The following is a 22852-nucleotide window of genomic DNA, read 5'->3' as shown; positions in this document are numbered from 1 at the left end:
CAGAATTCTCCAAATCTTGCTGGGCCAGTTTAAGACAATCTACCGAAATACATTCAGGTTTACCCCCTCTTACCCATGATAGATGCCTTTTCTCCCTGTTCCGAAACCCAGAACTGGCCATGGTAAGACCATGAGACCAAAAGATATAGGAGCAGAATTAGGCCATATGGCCCATCGAGTCTGCTCCACCAGTTCATCCTGGCTGATCCCATTTTCCTCTCAGCCCTAATCTCTTGCTTTCTTCCGGTATCCCTTCGTGCCGTGACCAATCAAGATTTTACCTTCAATGAATCTGCCTCAAAGGTACATAAAGACATCGCCTCCACAGCTGCCTATGGCAAGGAATTCCGCAGACTCAGCACTCTCTGGCAAAAGAAATTCCTGCTCATCTCCATTCTAAATGAACACCCCTCTATTCTGAGGCTGTGTCCCTCTGGTCTTAGGCTCTCCCACCATAGGAAACATCCTCTCCACATCCACTCTATCAAAGCCTTTCACCATTTGATATGAGCTGAATAAAAGCTCATTCTATTCAGCCTTACTTCAATTAGCTCTTCCCAGATTATCAATCTGCTTTAAAGAGCTGAATAAAACTTCACTTATTGTGGTGAATCCAGTTAGTATGTACTCTGCAGAATGGTGGACTATACCACATTAATTATTTTGATTAAGTAGGTGAAATGTCAAGATAATTATGCTGTTAATATAATTAGCACAAATATTTTATATTTAAAAATATAATTTTTTAAAATTTTAAAATTTAAAAAATCTCAGCAATATTTTATAAAGAAAATTGCTTGTTTTTCTGTGTTAATAACTAATGTTTTTACATCAATTGCAAATTGTTTATTTAATTTTGAAAATTAATCAAGTTTTAGGTTCCATAATCAGATATTCTTTTCTGTCCCTAAGGCAGCAATGAAGAAGTCAGACAGTCTAATTATTGCCTTGTAAACTCTGCATAGCTTTTAACCAAATCTGGAACCACATTTCTGATTTAGTCAGTATTCCCACCAAACTGTTTACTTCCTTGGTGACTGGGTGAGGCTTTTGAGATGCGGGTGCTTTTTATCTCTGCTCCACTTCTGAGGGATTTTATTCCTTGCACTTTATCCTCTGGCGTTGTAAATTAATTCATGGAGCTTGCAATGAAGCAAAAAAAAAATCAATGAACCATTGTTGTCTGTTTTTTATTGTCATGTGTAACCATAGAAATCCAAAGTTTTGATTTTATTATGTAGAATTACCTTTGTCCATACAAAATAATGCAAGAGATTTCATGCCAATATCAGTTCATTGCTCAAACTGCAACCCTCACTGAAGACAAAGTATTTCTTGTGTTTGTGCTGTTCTCTACGTTCTGTGGGATGCTGGCCAACATGCCGTGATTGTCCTGGGCAGGTCTGTTCCTGTGCGCTCATAGACTGTGCTTAAACATGAGCAGACCATGGTCTAGCCTGGAGCTCCCAGCTCACAATCCCCTCATCTGTGAGTTCTGAGCATAAGCTGGGGCTAAACCAACCATTATGGGAGCTATGGCCTTGCACTGACAGTCAAACCTCTCGTCCAATTAGAAAGCAAACCTATACAGGTCAAAGTTCACCTCTGCCAGTGTTGCCTGATCATTTGGGAGTTGTTTGTGGGGGAGGGATTGACTGCATGACTGTCTCTGGAATATTGACTTTGTCACTGCTCTCCCTTTCACCACAGGCATCAAGGAAAGGCAACCACAAAGCCTCCTGGTTGAAACTCTCCAAATCTCCTTTCCCACAGATTCCACCCTCTACTAAAATGTTGTCTGGCCCTTTCAATGTTTGACATTCTGTTTTCTGCTTTTCTTTCAATTCTGTAAAACTGTTCCCTGGCATTGGAAAACATTTATCAATTTCAGCCCGAAATGTCGACTGTACTTTTTTCCATAGAGGCTGCCTGGTCTGCTGAGATCCTCCAGCATTTTGTGTGTGTTGTTCGGATTTCCAGCAGCAGCAGATTTTCTCCACTTTATCAGTTTCCATCTACTCCAGTGAATGTAATTAATTAGGTTCATGAAATCGATTTCCCAAAAATAGATTCTACAATAACATATACGGCAGTGAAGGTGCTACATCTAGCCTGTAATTATCTTAAAGCTCTACATTTATTACGGTCAGATTTGTCAATTACATTGCCCACCTCAACTAGAGGTAAAATTATTTTTGTTCGAACATAATTAAAAGTAGTTTGTTTTAAGCATTTATCAGTTCAAAATGAATCATTTCTTTGCCAGTGTTGTTTGGAATATATCTCATTATCCAACATATTGAAGAACAATGAAACAGCTGGAGCCGCCTTTGAGTGTCAGGGTCAGGACATCAGCGTGCTTGCTACTAATCTGGACACCAATCACATTTCAGTTTGATTGTGAAAGAAACATGGAATTGAAGTGCTGAGGTTCGTGAAAGTTCAGAACTGCAACAAGTAAAGTGACATGAGATCAAGTATAGGAAGTAGGTCGGGTCCTACATGGCTTTCGGAATGTGCCAATGCATTGAACTTCAATGTCAAATTTTTATTGCTGTTAGATTTGTTGTGGAAAATATAAAACTTTAAAAAAAATGATGTGTAATTGGTCTTCTGTGTAATGATTTTCCATATCAGCTGTTCTGTTTGCAAGGATCTATGACCCATTTTTCTTTTCTGAAATACACAACTAAGGGACATAGCCTCAAGATTCGGGGGAATAGAGTTAGGATGCAGGTGAGGAGGAACTGCTTTTCCCAGAGATTGGTGAATCTGTGGAATTCTCTGCCCAATGAAGCAGTGGAGTCTACCTCAGTAAATATGTTTAAGACAAGGTTGGATATATATTTGCATAGTAGGGGAATTAAGGGTTAAGGGGAAAAGGAAGGTAGATGGAGATGAGTCCATGGCCAGATCATCCATGATCATATTGAATGGGGGAGCATGCTTGATGGGCCAGATGGCCTACTCCTGCTCCTATTTCTTATGTTTTTAACTGTAATAGATACAAAGGAGGCCGTGTATATAGCAGGGATGCTCACAGAAATGGAACTCGGAGGGCAGGAGTGCAGTGTTTGGGTGACCACTGTCAGAAACAAGACAATTTCTCATATTCCATGAGCAGGTGGTCATGTCACCTCCAACCTATACTCAGGTGTTATGAGGTGTCCTGGTTTCCCTGCAAGTTTAAGCCTTGGGAATTTGTTGTTTGGATCAGCTATCAGTTGGTCATGCTTGTGGTAAGCCAGAGATGCTATAGAGAAATGAGCTGTCATTCGCAAGTATGGTCTGTAGTACTCCAGTAAAGGCTGCTGAATTTTGTGCAGGAATGTGAGTGTTTCCAGATAATTCTTGGAGACGATCATCGAGCGTTAGGACTGGTCATTCGGACGTCTAAAGACAAGACACTGATGTTAAAATACTGTATTCCAGTGTTTACTTTTAAATTGATAAGTCAATACAAAACTTACAAAACAGTTGTGAAATCTTTCAATTATATGCGGGACTGAATTCAAACATAGTAAGGCCATTCCCAGCCCAGGTAAAGTCCTCCTCTTACTGCCTGGGAACTGTGCTGACAGTGAGAGCACTCTCCCTTGTAACTGTCTGATAAAGTTGTACTCCACCTCCTACGTTATGGGTAACATGCTGGATCTTTCCACTGCAATCCCTTTGTACATCATGAGTAAATAATACTTTCAAATCTTCTCATGAAAATTGTGGATAATTATGCAGATAACAGGAGGCGAATTTTCCACACACATCTCTAGTGGACTCAGATACGAGGCTTATAAGTAACACTGAAGGATTTCCAACCAAATTCAGTCAGAAAAGATTCTGCAATCCCGACCATCATAGAATTATTTAGCCAAATCACACCATTGTGATCTCAAGAAGAGTTTTATGCACTGGATAGCAGAGATAAAAGCTATGGAACATGATGGTATCCCAGCAGTAGTACAGAAGGTTGGACAGATTTTCTTGCCTCATGTCAAGATTCAAGATTGTTGCCTGTCACTTCCTGTAAACAATTGTAAGGAGTACATAATACTGCAGCTCCAAAAAAAGGCCACAAAAGAATGCAATATTACTAAAATATGTACTATAAATACATAAGATAGCTTATATACGTAGATAGATATGTCTATAAAATGACACAAGGGTGTACATAAGCCATCCTAGTATAGTTGTAACAATGTCTCTACCAATAATGTTAAGGTTGAGAGATTGTGCAGGCCGGGTTTGTTTTCTTTGGAGTGTACGTGAATATTATGGTTAGTATTCCATTGTGGATTTATTGAGTATGCCTGCTAAAAATTGAATCTCAGGGCTGTATATGCTGACATATGTGTATTTGATACTAAATTTACTTTGACTTTGAATTTTGCATTTTGTGTGCATTGCTCTCGATATTTCTTAAATGTTGTGAGTGTATCTGCCTCCATCATTCTCTAAGGTAGTGTATTCCAGATTCATCTAGATGTGCACTTGAGTTACAAATGCAGAGAGTCTAGGAACCAAGTGCCAGTAAGCATGATTAATAGAGAGAGATACTCGATGGTCTGTGTTGACGTGGTAGACTGAAGAGTCTGCCTCTGTGTCATATAACTATATTGCCATAATATAAAAATATCTAATTAATTAGTCTGCCAAATAGCACGGGAGAAAACCAAAGCATCTACAGGAAACCCATACAGGCACAGGTAGAACATGCAGACTCCACACAGACAGCAATGGAGATCAGGACTGAACCTGGGTCGCTGGAGCTGTGAAGGAGCAGCACTGCCCATTGTGAAGACCAAAAAGGGAACATGTCACACTGGATTAAAATTCTGCAGGTAAAATATAAACAATCCAATGTTGGTATTTGTGAACCACAACAAGAATGTTCATTTTCTCATCTACTCTGATCGCTCCTTCGAAAAGATATTAATACCGGTCAGTATTCCAAATCAAACCAAACATGCAATGAAGTTCAAAAGTAGAGACAGCTGACATTCTATACGATATCTCAGCTTTGTATGTTTCTAAGTGTTTATATATGTATTATATTTTATAAATATTTATATATAATAAGAACATGATGGTGCAATTTCAAAGGTATTAACATTAAAAGGATCATCTTTTTTAACAATGTATTTATTTATTCATAAACAAGGCATTCAAAAATATTTATTGCAACCTGTTTAATTTTAATCAGATTAAGCTAGAAGATGAAGACTTGTAAATAATTTCCAAGCATATTTTCAACAGTCATATTTGCTTAGTAATTGGAATATTGTATTGCATTAATTGTTTCTGGCCTAATATGTCATACTTTCTATTTTATGAATTACTGAAGACAAAGCAGGTATCATGGTTCAGTCCGTGAAGTCCGCATTCTGATTCACAGTCAGGTCCATCAACCCTTGCTCCAGGTTTTCCTGCCTACCCTGTTTCTGTTCCTGTTGAGCACTAATTGAGGCAGCTGATTCTTGTTGGGGCTGGCTGCATAAATACCTCCAGAGACCAGGGCGTGGCTGCTGGATTGTTCTTGTCCTTACTCCTTGTATCCCTTCCTCTGCCTTCTGTTTCCTCGTCTGAAGCCTTGCCTTGTCTTGCTGGTAACTCTCGCCTCGTCTTGCCTGAAGTCTTGTACCTAGCTCCCTTCCTGTCCCTTGCCTCCGTCGGGCAAGCCAGGCCGTATTGCTGTTACCCTGTGGTTTGTTCTGTCCCATTCTGTCCCTTGCCTCCATCGGGTGGATATCCTCGCCCTGCCCAGGAGTACCGCATCCTGCTCCGGAGGAGCTTCAAGACCCCAAGCCTCGAGCCTCGACCCAAGCCAAGCTTCAAGACCCCAAGCCTCAGGTCTCTGGTCTCCAGCCTCGCCTCAAGTCTGAAGACTCCAGCCTCATCATGCCTGCCAGCCAAGTCACATCTTTGCCTAGTGCTGGGGTCTGAGCCAGAGGCAAGACCCAGGTTCTGGGTCCTTGTCCGGTCTCTGGCTCGGAGTCCAAGCCCGGGCTCCTAGTTCTCTTGTCCAGTCCCGTTCCAGGTTCCCGGATTTCGTGTCCATGTCCTAGCCTTCACCCTATATCCTACTCCTGTCCCTAGTACTTCAGTGTTTGTGTCTTGCACTTGGGTCTGTTTCCAGCCACCTCCTTATGACAGAAGGACTTTTCTACAAATACAACATCAAGTGAAGGATACATGGTGTCGAATAAGGAAGATATGGGATCAAGACCTTTCAAAAGATTCTGAGGAGTTCTTGCAGGTGACTGAGCAAAAGTTAAATGTTATGTCTTTGTAACTACAAAACATAAAAGAATAAAGAAAAATATGGAGGCAGGGATATGTGCGTCTGCTTCATGCTTACTTTAGTGAGGCATGTGCATATGATGTGGTGGCATAATGATATATGCCATTCACTTACTTCTTACATTTAAGCCATAAAGAATTTTGTAAATAAGGAATGTTTAATAAAACAATACATACACACAAACACAAAATACTATATAATAGAACTAATATATGGACATCTACATCATAATATATTTGAAATTGTCCTATTCAGGCCTAACAATTTAATTGCTGAAGAGGATTCCTTACTCTTGAGGGATAACGACTTCCTGACAAGGGAGGTCACTCTGCTTGGCAGGTGAGACTTGTGGCTGTGAAACAATCTCAGGTTCTGGGGCCTCCTCTATGGTGCTTGTAGGAGGTAACTGTAGGACTGCAAGAAATGGTTCTGACAGGTCTGGACACATTTCCTCTCCAAGATTCTCTTGTCATCTTTTGGATGTGTTGGCATCCTAAACAGTACATAGCATGCTGCTCGATCTGCTGATCTACCTCAGGCCACCAGACAAAGCTGTGATCCAACACTTTCATTTTGACTATGTCTAGATGACCAGCATGTAGCTCCTCTATCGCTTTATTCTCTATCCTCTATCACTTTAGCTCGCAGCTTGGATGATACAACTCCTCTCAATTCCCACACAGGCAACCACAGTTAAGGGCAAGTTCATCCTAGTGCTGGTTAGAACGGGGGAACTAGAGTTTCTGCCGCATATTCCAGCCATTTGAGTGCCCATGGAGACCTGAGACAGTGTGGGGTCTTTCCTGGTTTCTCTTTGGATCATCTCTGCTGTAATAGGGAGACTGTCGATTTGCGATAGGGAGAATATGTCAAGAGGATTGTCCTCCTGTATCAGGTATATCTTTATCCAGGGTAAATGCTACAATCCGTCAGCATTTCCATGATTAGTTATCCTCTTGAATTCGATCTTGTAATTGTGTCCTCCAATAAAGAACCCATCTCTGCATTTATGCCGCTGCTACTTCTGTTGATTGAAAATGGACACGAGTGGTTGATGATCAGTGATGAGGGTAAACTCTCTCCCATACAGGTGCTGGTTGAAATGTTTTACACCCCAATTGTTGTTAATCTGTGCATAATTTTTCTCTACAGCAGTAAGGGAATGTGACGCAAGGGCTATGGAGTGTTCACATCCATCATTCATAATGTGTGACATGACTATACCTGTCACAATGGGGGCACTGGGAACAGACCCAAATGCAAGACACAGATACTGAAGTACTCGGCACAAGATGCAGAACCTGGGCTAGGACATGGACAAGAAACAGGGAACCCAGACAAGGAACTAAGAACTAGGAGCCTGGGCTTGGACTCCGAGCCAGAGACTGGACAAGGACCCAGACCTGGGTCTTGCCTCGGGCTCAGACCCCAAAACTAGGCAAGGACATGGCTGGGGTCTTGGCTCTATAGGCTTGAGGCTAGGGTCTTGAGTCTAAGGCTTGAGGATGGAGGCTGGAAACTTGGAGGCTGGAGCTTGGAGACAGACTGGGAACTGTACATAACCATAGAGCCAGGACTCAACTTTATCTCCACACCAAGGTGGGACAGGTCTATCAGTCGGGTAACAACAAACCAGCCGGACTTACCCAACAGAGGCAAAGACAACACAAGACAGGTCCCCCCACAGGGCAACAGCTAAATGGCCTGACTTACCCCACAGACGCAAGGATAAAACAAGACCAATCCCCCCACAGAGCAACAGCAGCATGGCCTGAGTTACCCCACGGAGGCGAGGACAAGCAGAGACAAACACTGAAGAACAACAGACAGTTCCATCTCTGCATCGGGGTTGCTCCGAGTCGTCGTTACGGCCAGCAACCTCGGCTGGCAACGGAAACAGCCGGATCCCTACCTAGCTCAGAGTGGCTAATGGCCACTCAGCTGGCCCAGGAAACGGCCGAATCCATACCACAAAGGCATCTCCGACTACCGACAGCAAGGCTCTATGAAGCAATGGTTCTCCAACACGGCCCAAAGATGACAAGTGGCCACCCCAGCCTTCTACCGGCAGGTTGCTCCCAGGAAATCTTGACAAGACAAACCAGCATCCCACACTCAACCCCAAGGCTACTGATATTCCAAGCCTCAAGATGGGAATCAGGTGCCTATGATTAACCCAAACAAAACAAGGGACAGCTGGAAGACCCGGAGTCCTGAGTCCATGGACCGGACTGTGAACCGGAAAGCGGACTTCACTGACTGGACCATGACAATACCTATACTATAATACGATATGCCAAAGGCAGGTTTTGCTGGATGATGTGGGTTATAACATGAGAGTACAGTGTCTGATGTCACCATTTTCTTTGTCTTTCTGAAAGCTACCTCACTGCTTTGTCCAGTGCCATTTCTTCCTAATCTGTAGTACTTGTGCTGGTGTAAAGACATACAACGTACCATTTATGTGCCTCTCACATACATCCCGTAATGAACTACATTAACAAAGAATGCTTAAAATAATGCATTTAAAATATTACTGAAATATTAAATACACAACATTAAAAATATTAATTCTGTCTTAGAGATTTCAAGACTGGAATACATTCCTCAGTTAAGATAGGAGATAAAATGATAAATCAAATTATATTATACACTGTGGAAGTCTGAACACATTGAAAACTCAGTTTCTCACAATAAAGTCTAAAATTTCTGGGGCATTTAAAAATTTTTTCTTAGGGCCACTGCTAGAGATGACTTCTGAACGGTAGTCTGACTAGGAACACCTGAATATTCATAATTAATTATGTTTATTCAGGAATGCTGTCTTTTTCACTTTGTGCTCTTATTACAACCAAAACTTCAATGCCTTAAGTTTAAAATGTAACTGAGTATTGATTATTGAAAAAAAAATCCCAGAATTCAGTTATATAGCCAAAAGTCTATGCAATTACTAATTTAATACCAGACCATTGCCAGAAGGGACACCACAAATCAGCCACATCATTATTACACAAATAATGTCATAATTTATTCAATTGATAAATAATCCTAAAATAAAGAAAATCCAGGCTCTGTGAGCAACAGACCACTTTGTTTTCTCTATGGGTCATACTAACCTGAGCAGCAACACTCACCAATTAGAGATGTATTTTGCAAATGCAAACAATGAAATTGCCATCATCACCAAAGGAATCAGGATCATAAGATAATTCCTTTTATCTGAAAATAGTTTATAGAAATTAATGAGATAAATGGACCATTCAGCTTCTTGTGGTCAAGTGTACCACACATTTAGTTCAATAATATGGCTGTTCTCCAGCTCTTATTAAAAGATTAGTTTCTCCAATGGCTTATATTTTAAAAGTTGTTTTAGATTTTGATTTTCCTTTAATCTATGGTTCCATATTTTAAAAGCACACTGCACCAATAAGCATTAACTGTATTTTAGGCAGCATATGTGGGAAGTGACAGAATTAACGGTTTTGTCTGAGCGGAATTCATCAGAGCTCTAATGTTAACTCTGTATGTCTAACCACAGGTGCTGCCTGACCTGCTGAGTATTTCCTGCATTTTCTAATTTTATTTTACACTTCCTGCATCTGCAGTTTCTGATTTCATTATCAGTAATTCTCTTTCCTAGTTTATGGTTAAAATCTGCCAAATATTCTAAATAAAGATCTTAAGAATTAGTTTAATTTCTCATATGTACACTGAAACGTAGTGAGATGTGTCGTCTGGGCCAAATCAAATCCGCCAAGTGTCAATGTATCAAGTCCACAACTCACAATCCATAAATGTACATCTTTGGAATGTGGGAGGAAACCGGAGCACTCAGGAAACCCACGCGGTCACGGGGAGAAGGTACTAACTCCTTATAGATGGGTGAGAATTGAAACACAAACAGCACTGTAAGGCGATGCACTAACTGCTTAATATTGCTTTAATTGCTTAAAAAGATCATTATATATTTCTTATCTAGTAGTAAAAGTTCACATCCTTGGTATCAACTGCAGGGACAACATTATGTAAAAGATCAATGTCCAATTTCTCACCGTTCAGATTTCTGGTGTTACATGAGTTGATAGATATCTCACTGCTGGATGCATTACTGATGAGATTTTTTGCAATGCACCTGTACTCATGTTGTTCATCTTCAATAGCACAGTCTATCACAAGAATTGTGTTTGTATACGTCTCGACAATGACTCCAGATAAGGATATTTTTTCCCAGTAAATCATGACTGCCGTTCCATTGGAGACAGAGCAATTCAAAGTGATATTTGCTGTATTCTGACCATGACTTAAAGTCTTTGCTACAGGTTGAGAAACTGGTTCTGAAATATAATAATGTAAGAGGATTTTTAAATGCAATTGCAATTATTTGATGTGATTATTTTCTTGACCATTTTCATACATTACCTACACAACTGCATGTTTTTCTTTTAGGTTTTGTGTTATAAAGTTATTAACCTCAAAGCTTACAATACAGAGTAGAACATACAACAAGGACAATGTTAAATGGGTTGATATGCTGGAATAATTTAATGTTAAGAAAGAGGATGTGCTGGAACTTTTGAAAAACATTTGGTTAGAGGTCCCCAGCACCAGACAGGATACACCCCAGGTTACTGCAGGAAACAAGAGAAAAGTTTGCTGCACTCTGGCAATGATCTTTACATCCTCACTGGCCACAGAAGACTGGAGGTGCAAAATTGGATACCACAACACAGTATTTTGATTTTTTTGATTACCTACTTCATGAAGAAACCTGTCAGTGCAATGTTGAAGGGATGTCTAAATTTCAGCTCTGTACTACCTGTTAGGTATATCTCTGTTGGCTCGTAATGTAAGAACAGCATAGTATTTATCTTTCTATGACTGAAATGCTGTATTAATACTTCTTAAGTAGAGACATGCTTTGCTTTCTGTCATGAGAGCAACGAAGCCTTTATCAAAGTAGAAGTGGTACCAGAAATGATTTCACAATGACTAATTGTTAAACAAGGGATAAAGAGGTTCATTTCTTTCATTTAGCTTTGGTACAGTTTCAACACACTACCCTATAAACTTACTGCATTACGTGAGAAAATGTAGGCTTGCTTGATAACAGTCTAAACATTTGCTGCTTTTGAGTAACAGAATGGAAACTTTGCTAAACTTGTCTTTGCAGAAACCTGCTTGTCAGTGAATGCACAGGGACAACTGATTAAACTATAGTAGTCCTTTCAAATTCATTCTTTGTGAGAAAATGATCGAATATGTATCCACTAAAACACTGATACATTTTTTAAACCAGGTAGAAACGTTAAATTAATTGGATATTTTAAAATGTATATTCTTTACACGTGGGCACGTGGCCAAATGGTTCAGGCATTGGACTAGCGACTGAAGGTCGTGAGTTCGAGCCCCAGCCCAGGCAACGTGTTGTGTCCTTGAGCAAGGCACTTAATCACACAGTGCTCTGCGACAACACAGGTGCCGAGCTGTGTGAGTCCTAATGCCCTTCCCTTGGACAACATTGGTGTCGTGGAGAGGGGAAACTTGCAGCATGGGCAACTGCTGGTCTTCCATACAACCTTGCCCAGGCCTGCGCCCTGGAGAGTGAAGACTTTCCAGGCACAGATCCATGGTCTCGCGAGACTAACGGATGCCTTAAATATTCTTTACTGCCCATTCCTAAAGGCCATCAAAGTTGGTGGCGAGCTGCATTTGGTAAAGATACTTTCAGATCACTGACACATTTAGAGTCCAGGCTTTAGTCCCAGGATCAGTGAAGGAATTGTGATACATTTCTAGATCAGGCAGCTGTGTTCACTGAAAGGGAACCTGTAGGCAGTGACCATTCTACGTCCCTGCTGCCTTTGCCCTTCTTGTGGCTGACATTGTGGTTTCACATGCTATCACGGTAGCCTGGGTGAGTATCATCTCACTGCACCCTGCACCCTGAAGGCAAAGATTGCAACATATTCCAGGAAGTTCAGTACTGAATTTAATATTACACAATGAGCTGTAAACCTCCGCCTTTCTGACTCGATTGAGAGAAGGTTGCTGGGCCGAAGACAGTCTGAGGAATTGATGCAGTGATTTTCTAAGGCTGAATGACGGACCGCCAACATCTAAAATCAGTGCTGGGTCCATTGTTATTTGTCATCTATATCAATGATCTGGATGATAATGTGGTAAATTGGATCAGCAAATTTGCTGATGATACAAAGACTGGAGGTGTAGTAGACAGTGAGGAAGGATTTCAGAGCCTGCAGAGGGATTTGGACCAGCTGGAAAAATGGGCTGAAAAATGGCAGATGGAGTTTAATACAGACAAGTGTGAGGTATTGCACGTTGGAAGGACAAACCAAGGTAGAACATACAGGGTTAATGGTAAGGCACTAAGGAGTGCAGTAGAACAGAGGGACCTGGGAATACAGATACAAAATTTCCTAAAAGTGGCGTCACAAGTAGATAGGGTCGTAAAGAGAGCTTTTGGTACATTGGCCTTTATTAATCAAAGTATTGAGTATAAGAGCTGGAATGTTATGATGAGGTTGTATAAGGCATTGGTGAGGCTGAATCTGGAGTATTGTGTTTAGTTTTGGTCACCAAATTACAGGAAGGATATAAATAAGGTTGAAAGAGTGCAAAGAAGGTTTACAAGGATGTTGCCAGGACTTGAGAAACTCAGTTACAGAGAAAGGTTGAATAGGTTAGGACTTTATTCCCTGAAGTGTAGAAGAATGAGGGGAGATTTGATAGAGGTATATAAAATTATGATGGGTATAGATAGAGTGAATGCAAGCAGGCTTTTTCCACTGAGGCAAGGGGAGAAAAAAACCAGAGGACATGGGTTAAGGGTGAGGGGGGAAAAGTTTAAAAGGAACATTAGCGGGGGCTTCTTCACACAGAGAGTGGTGGGAGTATGGAATGAGCTGCCAGATGAGGTGGTAAATGCGGGTTCTTTTTTAACATTTAAGAATAAGTTGGACAGATACATGGATGGGAGGTGTATGGAGGAATATGGTCCGTGTGCAGGTCAGTGGGACTAGGCAGAAAATGGTTTGGCACAGCCAAGAAGGGCCAAAAGGCCTGTTTCTGTGCTGTAGTTTCTATGGTTTCTATGGACCCCAATCATTGGGAGAATTTCTCCATTGACAGCCACTGACTTTTATCTTATTCAGACTCCCTAAGGTCACACTTAGTGAAATGCTTTTTTTGCTGTCACGGTCCATCACATAACTCACTTCTAATCTTCATATAGTTGACCTCGACCAAGGACTGGAACTTGAAAATACTTAATTTTCTAAAGAGGCTGGAACTATAAAAAGTACAAGAAATGAATACTTACCAAAGACTTGAATTATGAAAGAACTTTGATCATGGTTTTTCAGTTCTATCCCATAGTAGTCAGTTCGTATTTGATACTCTCCACTGTCGCTGACTTCTATATCATATAACACCAGCGATCCATTTTTGATTGTGGCTCTGTGTTTATATTGTGGATGTACAATATGCAGATTGTCTGGATTATTGGATTTCCATATTAAAATTTTAAAGAGCTGTGGAAATGTTAATCTAAAGGTAACACCGTACTGATCTTCATTGCTTTGGTACTCGATGGGGAACATCACGGTTTGTCCTGCAGCAGCATTAGTGAGAGTACCAGGTCTGGCATACAGAGCCCCCCTGCATACCAAAATTACATGGAAGACTGGAAAATAAACATAAATTCAAAAGTAAAGTACTGTAGGTGCTGGAAATCTGGGATTATAAACCATGATCAACGAGTTTACCTTGAAGCACCATAGTACACGGAGTAATGTGTAAGTGGTACTGAAATTTCAAGGGCTATATTCACTACACCCTGGAGCCAGCCAGCAATGGACCATTTTCCCATGCATGTTGGGCTGAGCTCCACCTGATGCCAGGCTGGGCACTAGAAATGAGCCTCAATCTGGACAAGACACCTGCTGGTCAAAGACCCACCGGCACAATGATCAACAAGGTTGGTTGAAGTACAATCCCAGCTCCAACCCTCTTCTCCGATTGTACTCTTGGCAGCGACAGGATCATGTGTCTGAATTTGATAGATTCTCAGAGAAAAAATATTGCTGCAAGAGACAGTGGTTACTGCGAGTGAACAGAAAGAAATCGTGTCCAGCTACCTGAACAGGGGCAGAGAACATGTTTTGTCACTGAGATATACTGCCCACAGCTAACTTATTGAATAAAAATTGGTTACGCATCATTTCTGAATGCCATAAAATAAAATAGAAATACTGGAAATGTTCAGAAGTCAAGTAGAACCAATGAGAGAGAAAAAATAAAACAAGATCAGCAAACTTCTTCACAGCTACAGTGTGTTAAAGTGAGAGATGCTTGGCATTTACACCCAGCACATGTGTTGTCTGACAATGGTGTTGGGTACATTGTCACGGAACAGAAATTCAGAATTATCGGGAGGTCAACATTTTCTCAATGCATCTGAATAATGCATGATGTGTCTTAAAGATTCAAGAATTCCTCAGTTTGTACATGTTACCTGAAGCAAGTTTGAAGATGTTGATGTTTACTGTGTCTGAGAGATCCATGATGTGTCATGCACCTATTTCCTTTATGCGAGTGTGAGATGGTCCTAAAAAAGATGAGAGAAATATGAGATTCAATACTCAGTACTGGGTTTCCAGCAAATACTAGCCACATGAGTGTGAGTAAGGCATGCTTATGTCATCTTCTTCATCATTAAAAGGACAACTTGTTATCTTTCACCGAGGGAAGTGCAATCAAAAACAGATTATCTGTTCTTGATAACATTGTTGAAGGCTGGTAAGCTGCTGCCTCACAGCTCCCCAGAGCCCTCAGGTGCTCTGTTTTCCTCCCCATATCCCAAATGCAAGCGGATCAGTAGGTGAATTAGTGAAGTTCCCATAGTGTGTAAATGACTGGCAGAGTCCGGAGTGTCTGGGGATGGGGGGGCTGGTGTGTTGTAGGGAGGAGAAGGGAAAAGGTAGATGAGAATGTGGGGTGAATTATATAAATAGGACTAATTAGGATTATTTAAAAAGGATGGTTGATGGTTAATGTGGATTTGGTGGGCCAAAGGCCTGTTCACATATTGTACCTTTCTATGACTATTACAGTAAGTATCAGGCAAAAATATATTTAGAAATGGAAAAGTGTAGAAAATTGGTAGTTGAGTAACCACCGTGAACAGGTAATGTGATATGTTTAAGCCCAATGCACTAAGCTCTGAATAGCTGAGGACACAAGTGATATTGCCATCTACTTTGCTGTTAAATGCTGTAAAAAGATAAGATATTTAACTGTGAAGTCTCAGATCTATGGATCTTCAAGGCTCTCCCAGAAGTGACAGATCCTGACATTGCTTGTCCTCATAGCCTGGACATTCTGGCACTTTGACAGTAACATTGCCACTAAGACACAATTGGAAACAGATGGGTGGTTCAAAATGGAAATGGTAAACATTTTGGAGCAGCAAACATGAAGATACAATTTTCAGAGGATGGGTTTTCTGTAGGAAAGTATTCCAGCAACTCAGAGCTCATAGGGCAAATGCATTCCATAAACCTATGGCTTAATCTGGTATGGAACTAGCAACCACTAGTATCAATGTCTACTTCCCAATGTTATGGATGAAGTCAAGAAGATCTACTCTGACCTAACTGTGGCCAAGAGCGGTAACATGGTCTGCTGTGCAGGATTTTTAAAAAAAAATGTGCCCTTCTGTTAGAGCTGCTTGTCAGGGAGGGAGAATGAAAAGATAACTCCGTGGATCCTTTCTCCTGACAAAATGCTTGGAGCACAAATATTCCAACTTCCATTCTGTCAGATGCAAATGCAAGACCTCACATCAGCATTCATAATACAGTCGCAGATACCTATTGATTATGTCATTATCTATGGCAGCAATAGCAGAGCCCAACTGTTCAGTGTTGGACTCTGCTATTTACTACAGAAAAATGTAATCACAAGGAAATCAGTGAAGCTCTCAAGGACTTTGCAAAGATAGTTCTTCCCACAGGTGACAATTGGGTGACTCATTCATCCCAGCCAAAGAGAATTCCAATCCATTCAATATTGAGTTCTTGTGACACTGCTGACTCCATGTGTATCTTCATTGTTCTCCTACCTTCATTATAGGGGTAGAGTGTGGGATATGTTAGGCCAAGAGAGGACAGACCATGGAGATCATATGTCCACTTTTGCTGATAGTCCAGATCAGCTCATGGACGTCCAGTCATTTATCATGACTACATTCCCACCCAGCACAATGGAGAGTGTCCCAACGATGTTACAGCACTTTATCTCCATAAGGACCGTGAATTGGTAACCTCTACCAATACTATCATGGGCACATAAATCTACTACAGCTATATTACTGTGGTGTAGGTGTAGCTGCACAAACAGCCGGTCTCTGCTATGTAGGATTAAGAAATCGATGCAGGAGTATATCATTCAGCTCCCGGAGAATGCTCTGCCAATTCAGAATTCAGAGCTGATTTGCTCCCTCAAAAACCATCTTTGTACCTGAAACCTATATCCCTTTATTCCTTTGATATCTTGACATTTGACAATCTCTAGTTTGAATGCAATCACTGAATGACCTCCACAGCCACTGAGATAGATAATTCCAAAGCTCATCCCTACTGAAGGTAGAGATTTCTTCTCATTTTAGTCTTAGGTGATCCATCTTTTATGATATCAAGACCCTAAGTTCTGGACTTCTTTTCTCATACATCTCGATATTGTATCATTATGACACTATATCGCTCCAACAATGTAAACATTTGTATTTCTCACGGAGGACAACTCTTGTTTTTTAAAATGCAACAGAGTACATAATTACCCTCCTCAGTGTGTCCTAATATCATCCCATGAAGCTTCAACGCAGCCTCCAGCATGACAGTACAGAACTCTAACACTGTACCCCAGGGACTGAGGGAGAAATGAACCCAGGTGCAGAGATCATGCAGGAGGTCAGAATGAATATTCAGACAGATACTTTATTGGATAGTTTGATTTCCAGCACAGTTCCAAAACAAAGGCAATAATCCAAAGGCAATTTGATTACTGTACCAAAGAGACACGGTATCAGGTGTTGGCTCATAGGCTGAACTATGAACAGCATAATTCACACAGTTTTAACACTGAGAGTGACTGAACAGAGGTGTACACAATTACCAGTAAGGTTAGAATATTTTGAAACCAGAAGCCTTTTGAGGGCTTCTAGTGGCTGACTGTGGATGGACCCCAGAGTCCTGACAACGTGGTGAGTCCACTCCCTCTACATCCCTCATCCTGCTTCTGATAAATTGTTGCTCACTGTGAAGAAGTGTTGAGGTCATTCTAGGAGAAGATCAGATTTACTACCTGAAGCTCTTCAAATTTTATTTCATATTCAAAGTATTGGTTTACATGTCTACTTTTATGGGTTACCACACTTAGTGGTCTTGAGCGGAATGAGTGGGTTAATTGTTTGGCTAAAAAAAGCTGTTAGAAGTTCAGTTGTGGATAGAAATATAGAAAACAGGTGCAGGAGTAGGCCATTCGGCCCTTCCAGCTACCAAATCAGAACCTAAGAGTTTGGTGGGTTAAGAATTAGGGATTATCATAAGACTTGTGGGATAATTGTGGGACTTTAGTGGAGACAGTTTTACAAAATACATAAAACTGTTGGGTAGATGGGAGAATGGGGTAGAATAAGAAGGGAGGGAATTATATTGACTCGATTTTGAATTGGGTATATTATGCTTAACTATTCCTTATATCTTGTTGGAAAACATCACTCGTGTGTAGGTTTTGTCATCATTATGACACAGTTGAACACAATGTTTTACAATGTATACAGGGTTGAATGAAAACAAATACTATATAAACTACTATCTTTGGGGGTTGATAGTTTTCATTGAAAAAAATACTAAGTTTTGGAAATTAATTTATTTTACAATATTGTCTTTCATTATTTACAATCTACAGGGCTTTTGGGGGTAACTTAGTTTTCATTTGATAAAGAACTGGGAGTTTTATTTCCCAACTCTCTACAACTACACTCCAATCCAGTTGGTGGCGGTAATGCATCTTTAAGTTAGAAGTTCTGATGGGAGGTTTCAACCTGAAACTATATCCATCAGCGATTGGTAGTCATGAGAAGGAAGTTCATGCATTTCCCATGTTTGACCTGCTGCCAGGAGACTGCTTGAAATCTGGAGTCAATCACGACCCCCGATTCCCCCTCCTCCCCACCACCTGTTTAAACCTGAGTCGCTAAATCGAAGGTATTTGTGGGTACCACCGGGCAGTAGATGCTCACAAATTGTGATGGAAGAGGCTCCGAGTGACCGCAGTGTACAAGTTAGATAAGATGCCTATTCACGCTGGTCGTGATATCACTAATTGACCATGTACATTTTGTCACTAATTTTGAATCGTACTGTAAGATTGTTGACCGAATTTAAATTTCCCCACCGCCGTTGTGCGATTTGAGCTCTGAGCTACGCGTCGGCACGTTTCCATTTCCCTCTAAACTGCTTGGACTGGAGAAGTCGGTAGATACTCTGCGATTTTCTACTGAAGCGTGGGGAACATTCTTTCCTATAGAAGCTGCCTGACCTGCTGAGTCTTACCATTTGAATCTTTATTTTCGATTTACGACATTTATAGCTTTTGTTTTAAATTTAAATGTTTAGGTGTATAATATAAGGGGCATTGATCGTGTGGATAGCCAGAGGCTTTTCCCCAGGGCTGAAATGGCTAACACGAGGGCGCATAGTTTTAAGGTCCTTGGAAATGGGTACCGAGGGGATTTCAGGGCTAAGTTTTTCACACAGAGAGTGGTGGAAGCGGATACAATAGGGTCTTTTAGGAGCCTCTTAAATGGGTACACGGAGCTTAGTAAAATAGAGGGTTATGCGCTAGGGAAATTCTAGGCAGTTTTTAGAGTAGGTTACATGGTCGGCACAACATTGTGGGCCGATGGGCCTGTAATATATTATAAATTTCGATGTTCTATGTTTTATTTGTGGACTGAAGGTTTTTGCAGCGCGTGCCTACTGTTGGCGGAGAAAACTTTCTAAGCGTCTGGACTGCTGATCAGTTCAGAAATTATCTCCTTGATGTTGCTCTCAAAATGGATATTTGTCTATAACCCGGTCCCTCCCTCCTCTCTATTCAATAACATCTTAACATTTTTTCTATGCCTCGCTCTCTCCTCATTCTGCACATATGTAGATTTTGACGAAACAACAGTGCCGTGAATCCCCTCTCGGCCCACCCACCGAGTAATGACCATTCCGCACTGAAACTTTCCTTCTGCGAAACCCTGGCAGCGGGAGATGGAACAACGACCCAGTGACGGTAAGTCTGAATCTAGCCCGAGCACTTACTCTGTTCCAGTCCAGGCGGGGTTCGAGGGGACTGCTTCCCACTTCTACAGGAATGAGAGCCAATCTCCTCGCATTCACTCAATTCCCAGTGTGTTTCCGAATCGAGCACTGTTTCCAACAGCCCTTTTAATCTTTGTCCGCCCAGGAAGTAGTTTAAAAAAGACCACAAAAAGTTCCTATTTCTACCACAACCCGCCAACGTATCCCTGGAATATAAAATCCATTTTATAATAAGTAAATTGTACACTGAAACTGATCTTATAATCATTTGATTACATTAGTGGGTGATTGTTGTTGCATACGTTGCAGTTTTTACCTCAAAAATATGTTTGCTACTGAGCAGGGGTCATGCTTGTCTCTATCATTTTGTTGCCACTTCGTGTGTTAATATCTGTTTGATTTTGCTCTCAAAATGGATATTTTTCCATTACCCCGGTCACCCTCGCCTCTCAATCCATAAACATCTCAACATTTTCTATGCCATTCTCACCTCATTCTGCTCATAGGTAAATTTTGCCGAAACAACAATGCTGTGAACCCGGACAAAGGACGACAGTGCGGGACTGAAACTTTCCTTTGGGAAGCCCTGTCAGCGGGAGATGGCCAGTAACGGCCAGTCTGAATACATCACCAGCACTTACTCTGTTCCAGTCCAGGTTGCGATCGAGAAACTGCCTCCCTCGTCTGCAGGAATGAGAGAAAATCTCTTTGGTTCACGCAATTCCCAGTGTGTCTGCGGATCGAGCGCTGCTTCCGATAGCTGTTGCAATCCCGGAAATGGTTTCAAAAAGACGCGAATACTCGCCGTCTCTTGCACAGCCCGCCTAAGTATCCCTGGAATATAAAATCCATGTTGTATTAAATAAATTCTACACCGAAATTGATCGTATAATTATTTAATTACATTAGTGGCTATTTTTCGCTGCATACATTGCAGTTTTTATTCCACAAATCTGTTCATTTATCAATAGTTATTTATGCATCAATGCGGCCAAATTCTTTGTGTCATCGGTGTAAACCCCTATTGTGAATATTTTCTCCTCAAAGAGACACGGGGCAGGTTGTAGACTACAGCTGGATTTGGCTTTCACCTGGCGGGTTGAACGTCAGGTAAACAGTCTGTGTTCACGTGTTCATTTCGAACACTCACTTACTCTGCTGTTCCGCGGAAATCCCCTTGCGACATTTACCTCTTTATGGTTTACTTATTTCCGGCAGACAATCACTGAATTGACAAGTTAGCTGGCTGGTCCCACATTAATTTCCGCTGGAGATCCGTCTGCACTTTCTGTCCCTAAATTATTCCCTGATGTCCGGAGCCGCACTTTCGACAAATAATAAAAAAAAACTGCCGGAGTAACTCAGCACCTAATGTCGCCAATCATAGATTCTATGCCAAACTTCTTTCTCTGACATGAGCGAGAGCGGGTCATTCCAGCTGAATTGGTTTGAATTGACTTTATTACTCTCGTCCTTCATATACCTGAGGAGTAAAAATCTTCATTTTACGTCTCCGTCTAAATGTGCAATTTATAATAAATAGAAACACAGTTGTGTCAGCATGAATAAATCAGTCTGATAGCCTGGTGGAAGAAGCTGTCCCGGAGCCTTTTGGTTCTGCCGTTTATGCTGTGGTACCATTTCCCGGATGGTGGCAGCCGGAACAGTTCGTGGTTGGGGGACTTGGGTCCACAATGACCCTTCGGGCCCTTTTTATACACCTGTCTTTTTAAATGTCTTGAATAGTTGGAAGTTCACATTCTATAGATGCGCTTGGTTGTCCGCACCACTCTCTGCAGAGTCCTGCGATTGAGGGAAGTACAGTTCCCATACCAGGCAGTGATGCAGCCAGTCAGGATGCTCTCAAATGTATCCCCGTTGAAAGTTCTTAGGATTTGGGTGCCCATACCAAACTTCATCAACCGTCTGAGGTGAAAGAGGTGCTGTTGTGCCTTTTTCACCACACAGCCGGTATGTACAGACCACATGAGATCCTCGGTGATGCGTATGCCAAGGAACTTAAAGCTGTTCACCCTCTCAACCCTAAATCTATTGATGTCAGTTGGGGCTAGCCTGTCTCCATTCCTCCTGTAGTCCACTGATGACGCAATAGCTGCAGCTTTACACACCATCCTTATTCACCTGGAGAAGAGGGATGCTTATGTGAGAATGCTGTTCTTGGATCCATATTATTATTATTTGAGATTTGGCCAATTAGTGTGGTGTTGTCAGCAAAATTAGTGAGCAAATTAGAGCTGTGTGTGACGACTCAGTCATGGGTATACAGAGAGTAAAGGAGGGGGCTTGGTACACTGCCCTAGGGGTACCTGTGTTGGGGGTCAGACAGGCAGAGGTGAGGAAGCTCTCTCTTACCATTTGCCGGCGATCTGACAGGAAATCTGAGATGTCTTGGCAGACCAATAAGTTTCGGGTAGACCTGAGACTGTCTTTCACTGAGCCGATCATCTTCCAGCAGCATTTTAAGTCCATCACTGGGAACTGCCCATAGATCAGAGAGTCCTCTGTCACGTAGCTGCTCAGGATGAACCATGACACAGGCATCTTTCTCCACACCCTCTTCACAAAGCTACAGACCACAAAGAGGTGAGCAACTGTCTGAAAGTTCAAAGTAAATTTATTATCAAAGTACATACATGTCACCATAAACACCCTAATGTTTATATTCTTGTAGCATACTCAATAAATCCAATAACCATAATAGAATCAATGAAAGACCATCCCAACAGGGTGGTCAGACAGTGTGCAAAAGTCAAGTGTGTAAATACAATTTTTAAAAAAATCAATAAGCTACAAATATTGAGAACATGAGATGAATAGTTCTTAAAAGTGAGTCCACAAGTTGTGAGAACAGTTGAGTGATGGAGCAAGTGAAGTTATCTGCTCTGGTTCAAGAGTCTGATGGTTGAGGGGTGGTACTTGTTCCTGAACCTAGTGGTGTGAGTCCTGAACTCCTGTTCCTGCTTCCTGATGGCAGTAGCGAGAAGAGAACGTGACCTGGGTTGTGGGGGTCCCTAAAGATAGATGCTGCTTTCTTGTGACAACGTTCTGTGTAGATGTGATCAATGTTCTTTTCTTTTCCAATATTTTTATTGACTTCTATATAGAAGAATACAGAGTCCAAGAGAATACATATTATAAA

General features: G+C 41.3%; 1 protein-coding gene and 1 long non-coding RNA gene across 10 annotated transcripts; one reads left to right on the top strand and one right to left on the bottom strand.

Annotated features, from left to right (window-relative positions):
* Positions 1-1157: 1157 nt before the first annotated feature.
* On the bottom strand, positions 1158-20973 carry LOC140196420 (hepatic and glial cell adhesion molecule-like). 9 transcript variants are annotated; one of them, XM_072255617.1, is made up of 8 exons: positions 20623-20777; positions 20334-20526; positions 19693-19898; positions 14832-14924; positions 13638-14000; positions 10351-10632; positions 9415-9517; positions 1158-3393 (listed from the first exon to the last, which is right to left on the bottom strand). In XM_072255617.1, exons 4-7 carry the CDS (start codon positions 14878-14880, stop codon positions 9429-9431), a joined length of 783 nt encoding a protein of 260 aa, XP_072111718.1. In that variant the 5' UTR covers positions 14881-14924; positions 19693-19898; positions 20334-20526; positions 20623-20777; the 3' UTR covers positions 1158-3393; positions 9415-9428. The 9 variants fall into 9 exon arrangements, with proteins under 9 accessions (XP_072111718.1, XP_072111720.1, XP_072111714.1 ...); XM_072255619.1 differs by having other exon boundaries at positions 9433-9517; XM_072255613.1 differs by lacking the exons at positions 1158-3393; positions 20623-20777 and adding exons at positions 3442-4021; positions 20883-20973 and having other exon boundaries at positions 9433-9517.
* On the top strand, positions 18445-20340 carry LOC140196421 (uncharacterized). The gene is made up of 3 exons (XR_011885709.1): positions 18445-18585; positions 19538-19663; positions 20199-20340. It is a non-coding gene; the product is annotated as an uncharacterized lncRNA (long non-coding RNA).
* Positions 20974-22852: the final 1879 nt, after the last annotated feature.

This window comes from Mobula birostris, chromosome 4, assembly GCF_030028105.1.
Source record: "Mobula birostris isolate sMobBir1 chromosome 4, sMobBir1.hap1, whole genome shotgun sequence".
NCBI lineage: Eukaryota > Metazoa > Chordata > Chondrichthyes > Myliobatiformes > Myliobatidae > Mobula > Mobula birostris.
Note: the sequence above shows the minus strand (reverse complement) of the source record. Positions and strands in the feature narration are given on the sequence as shown.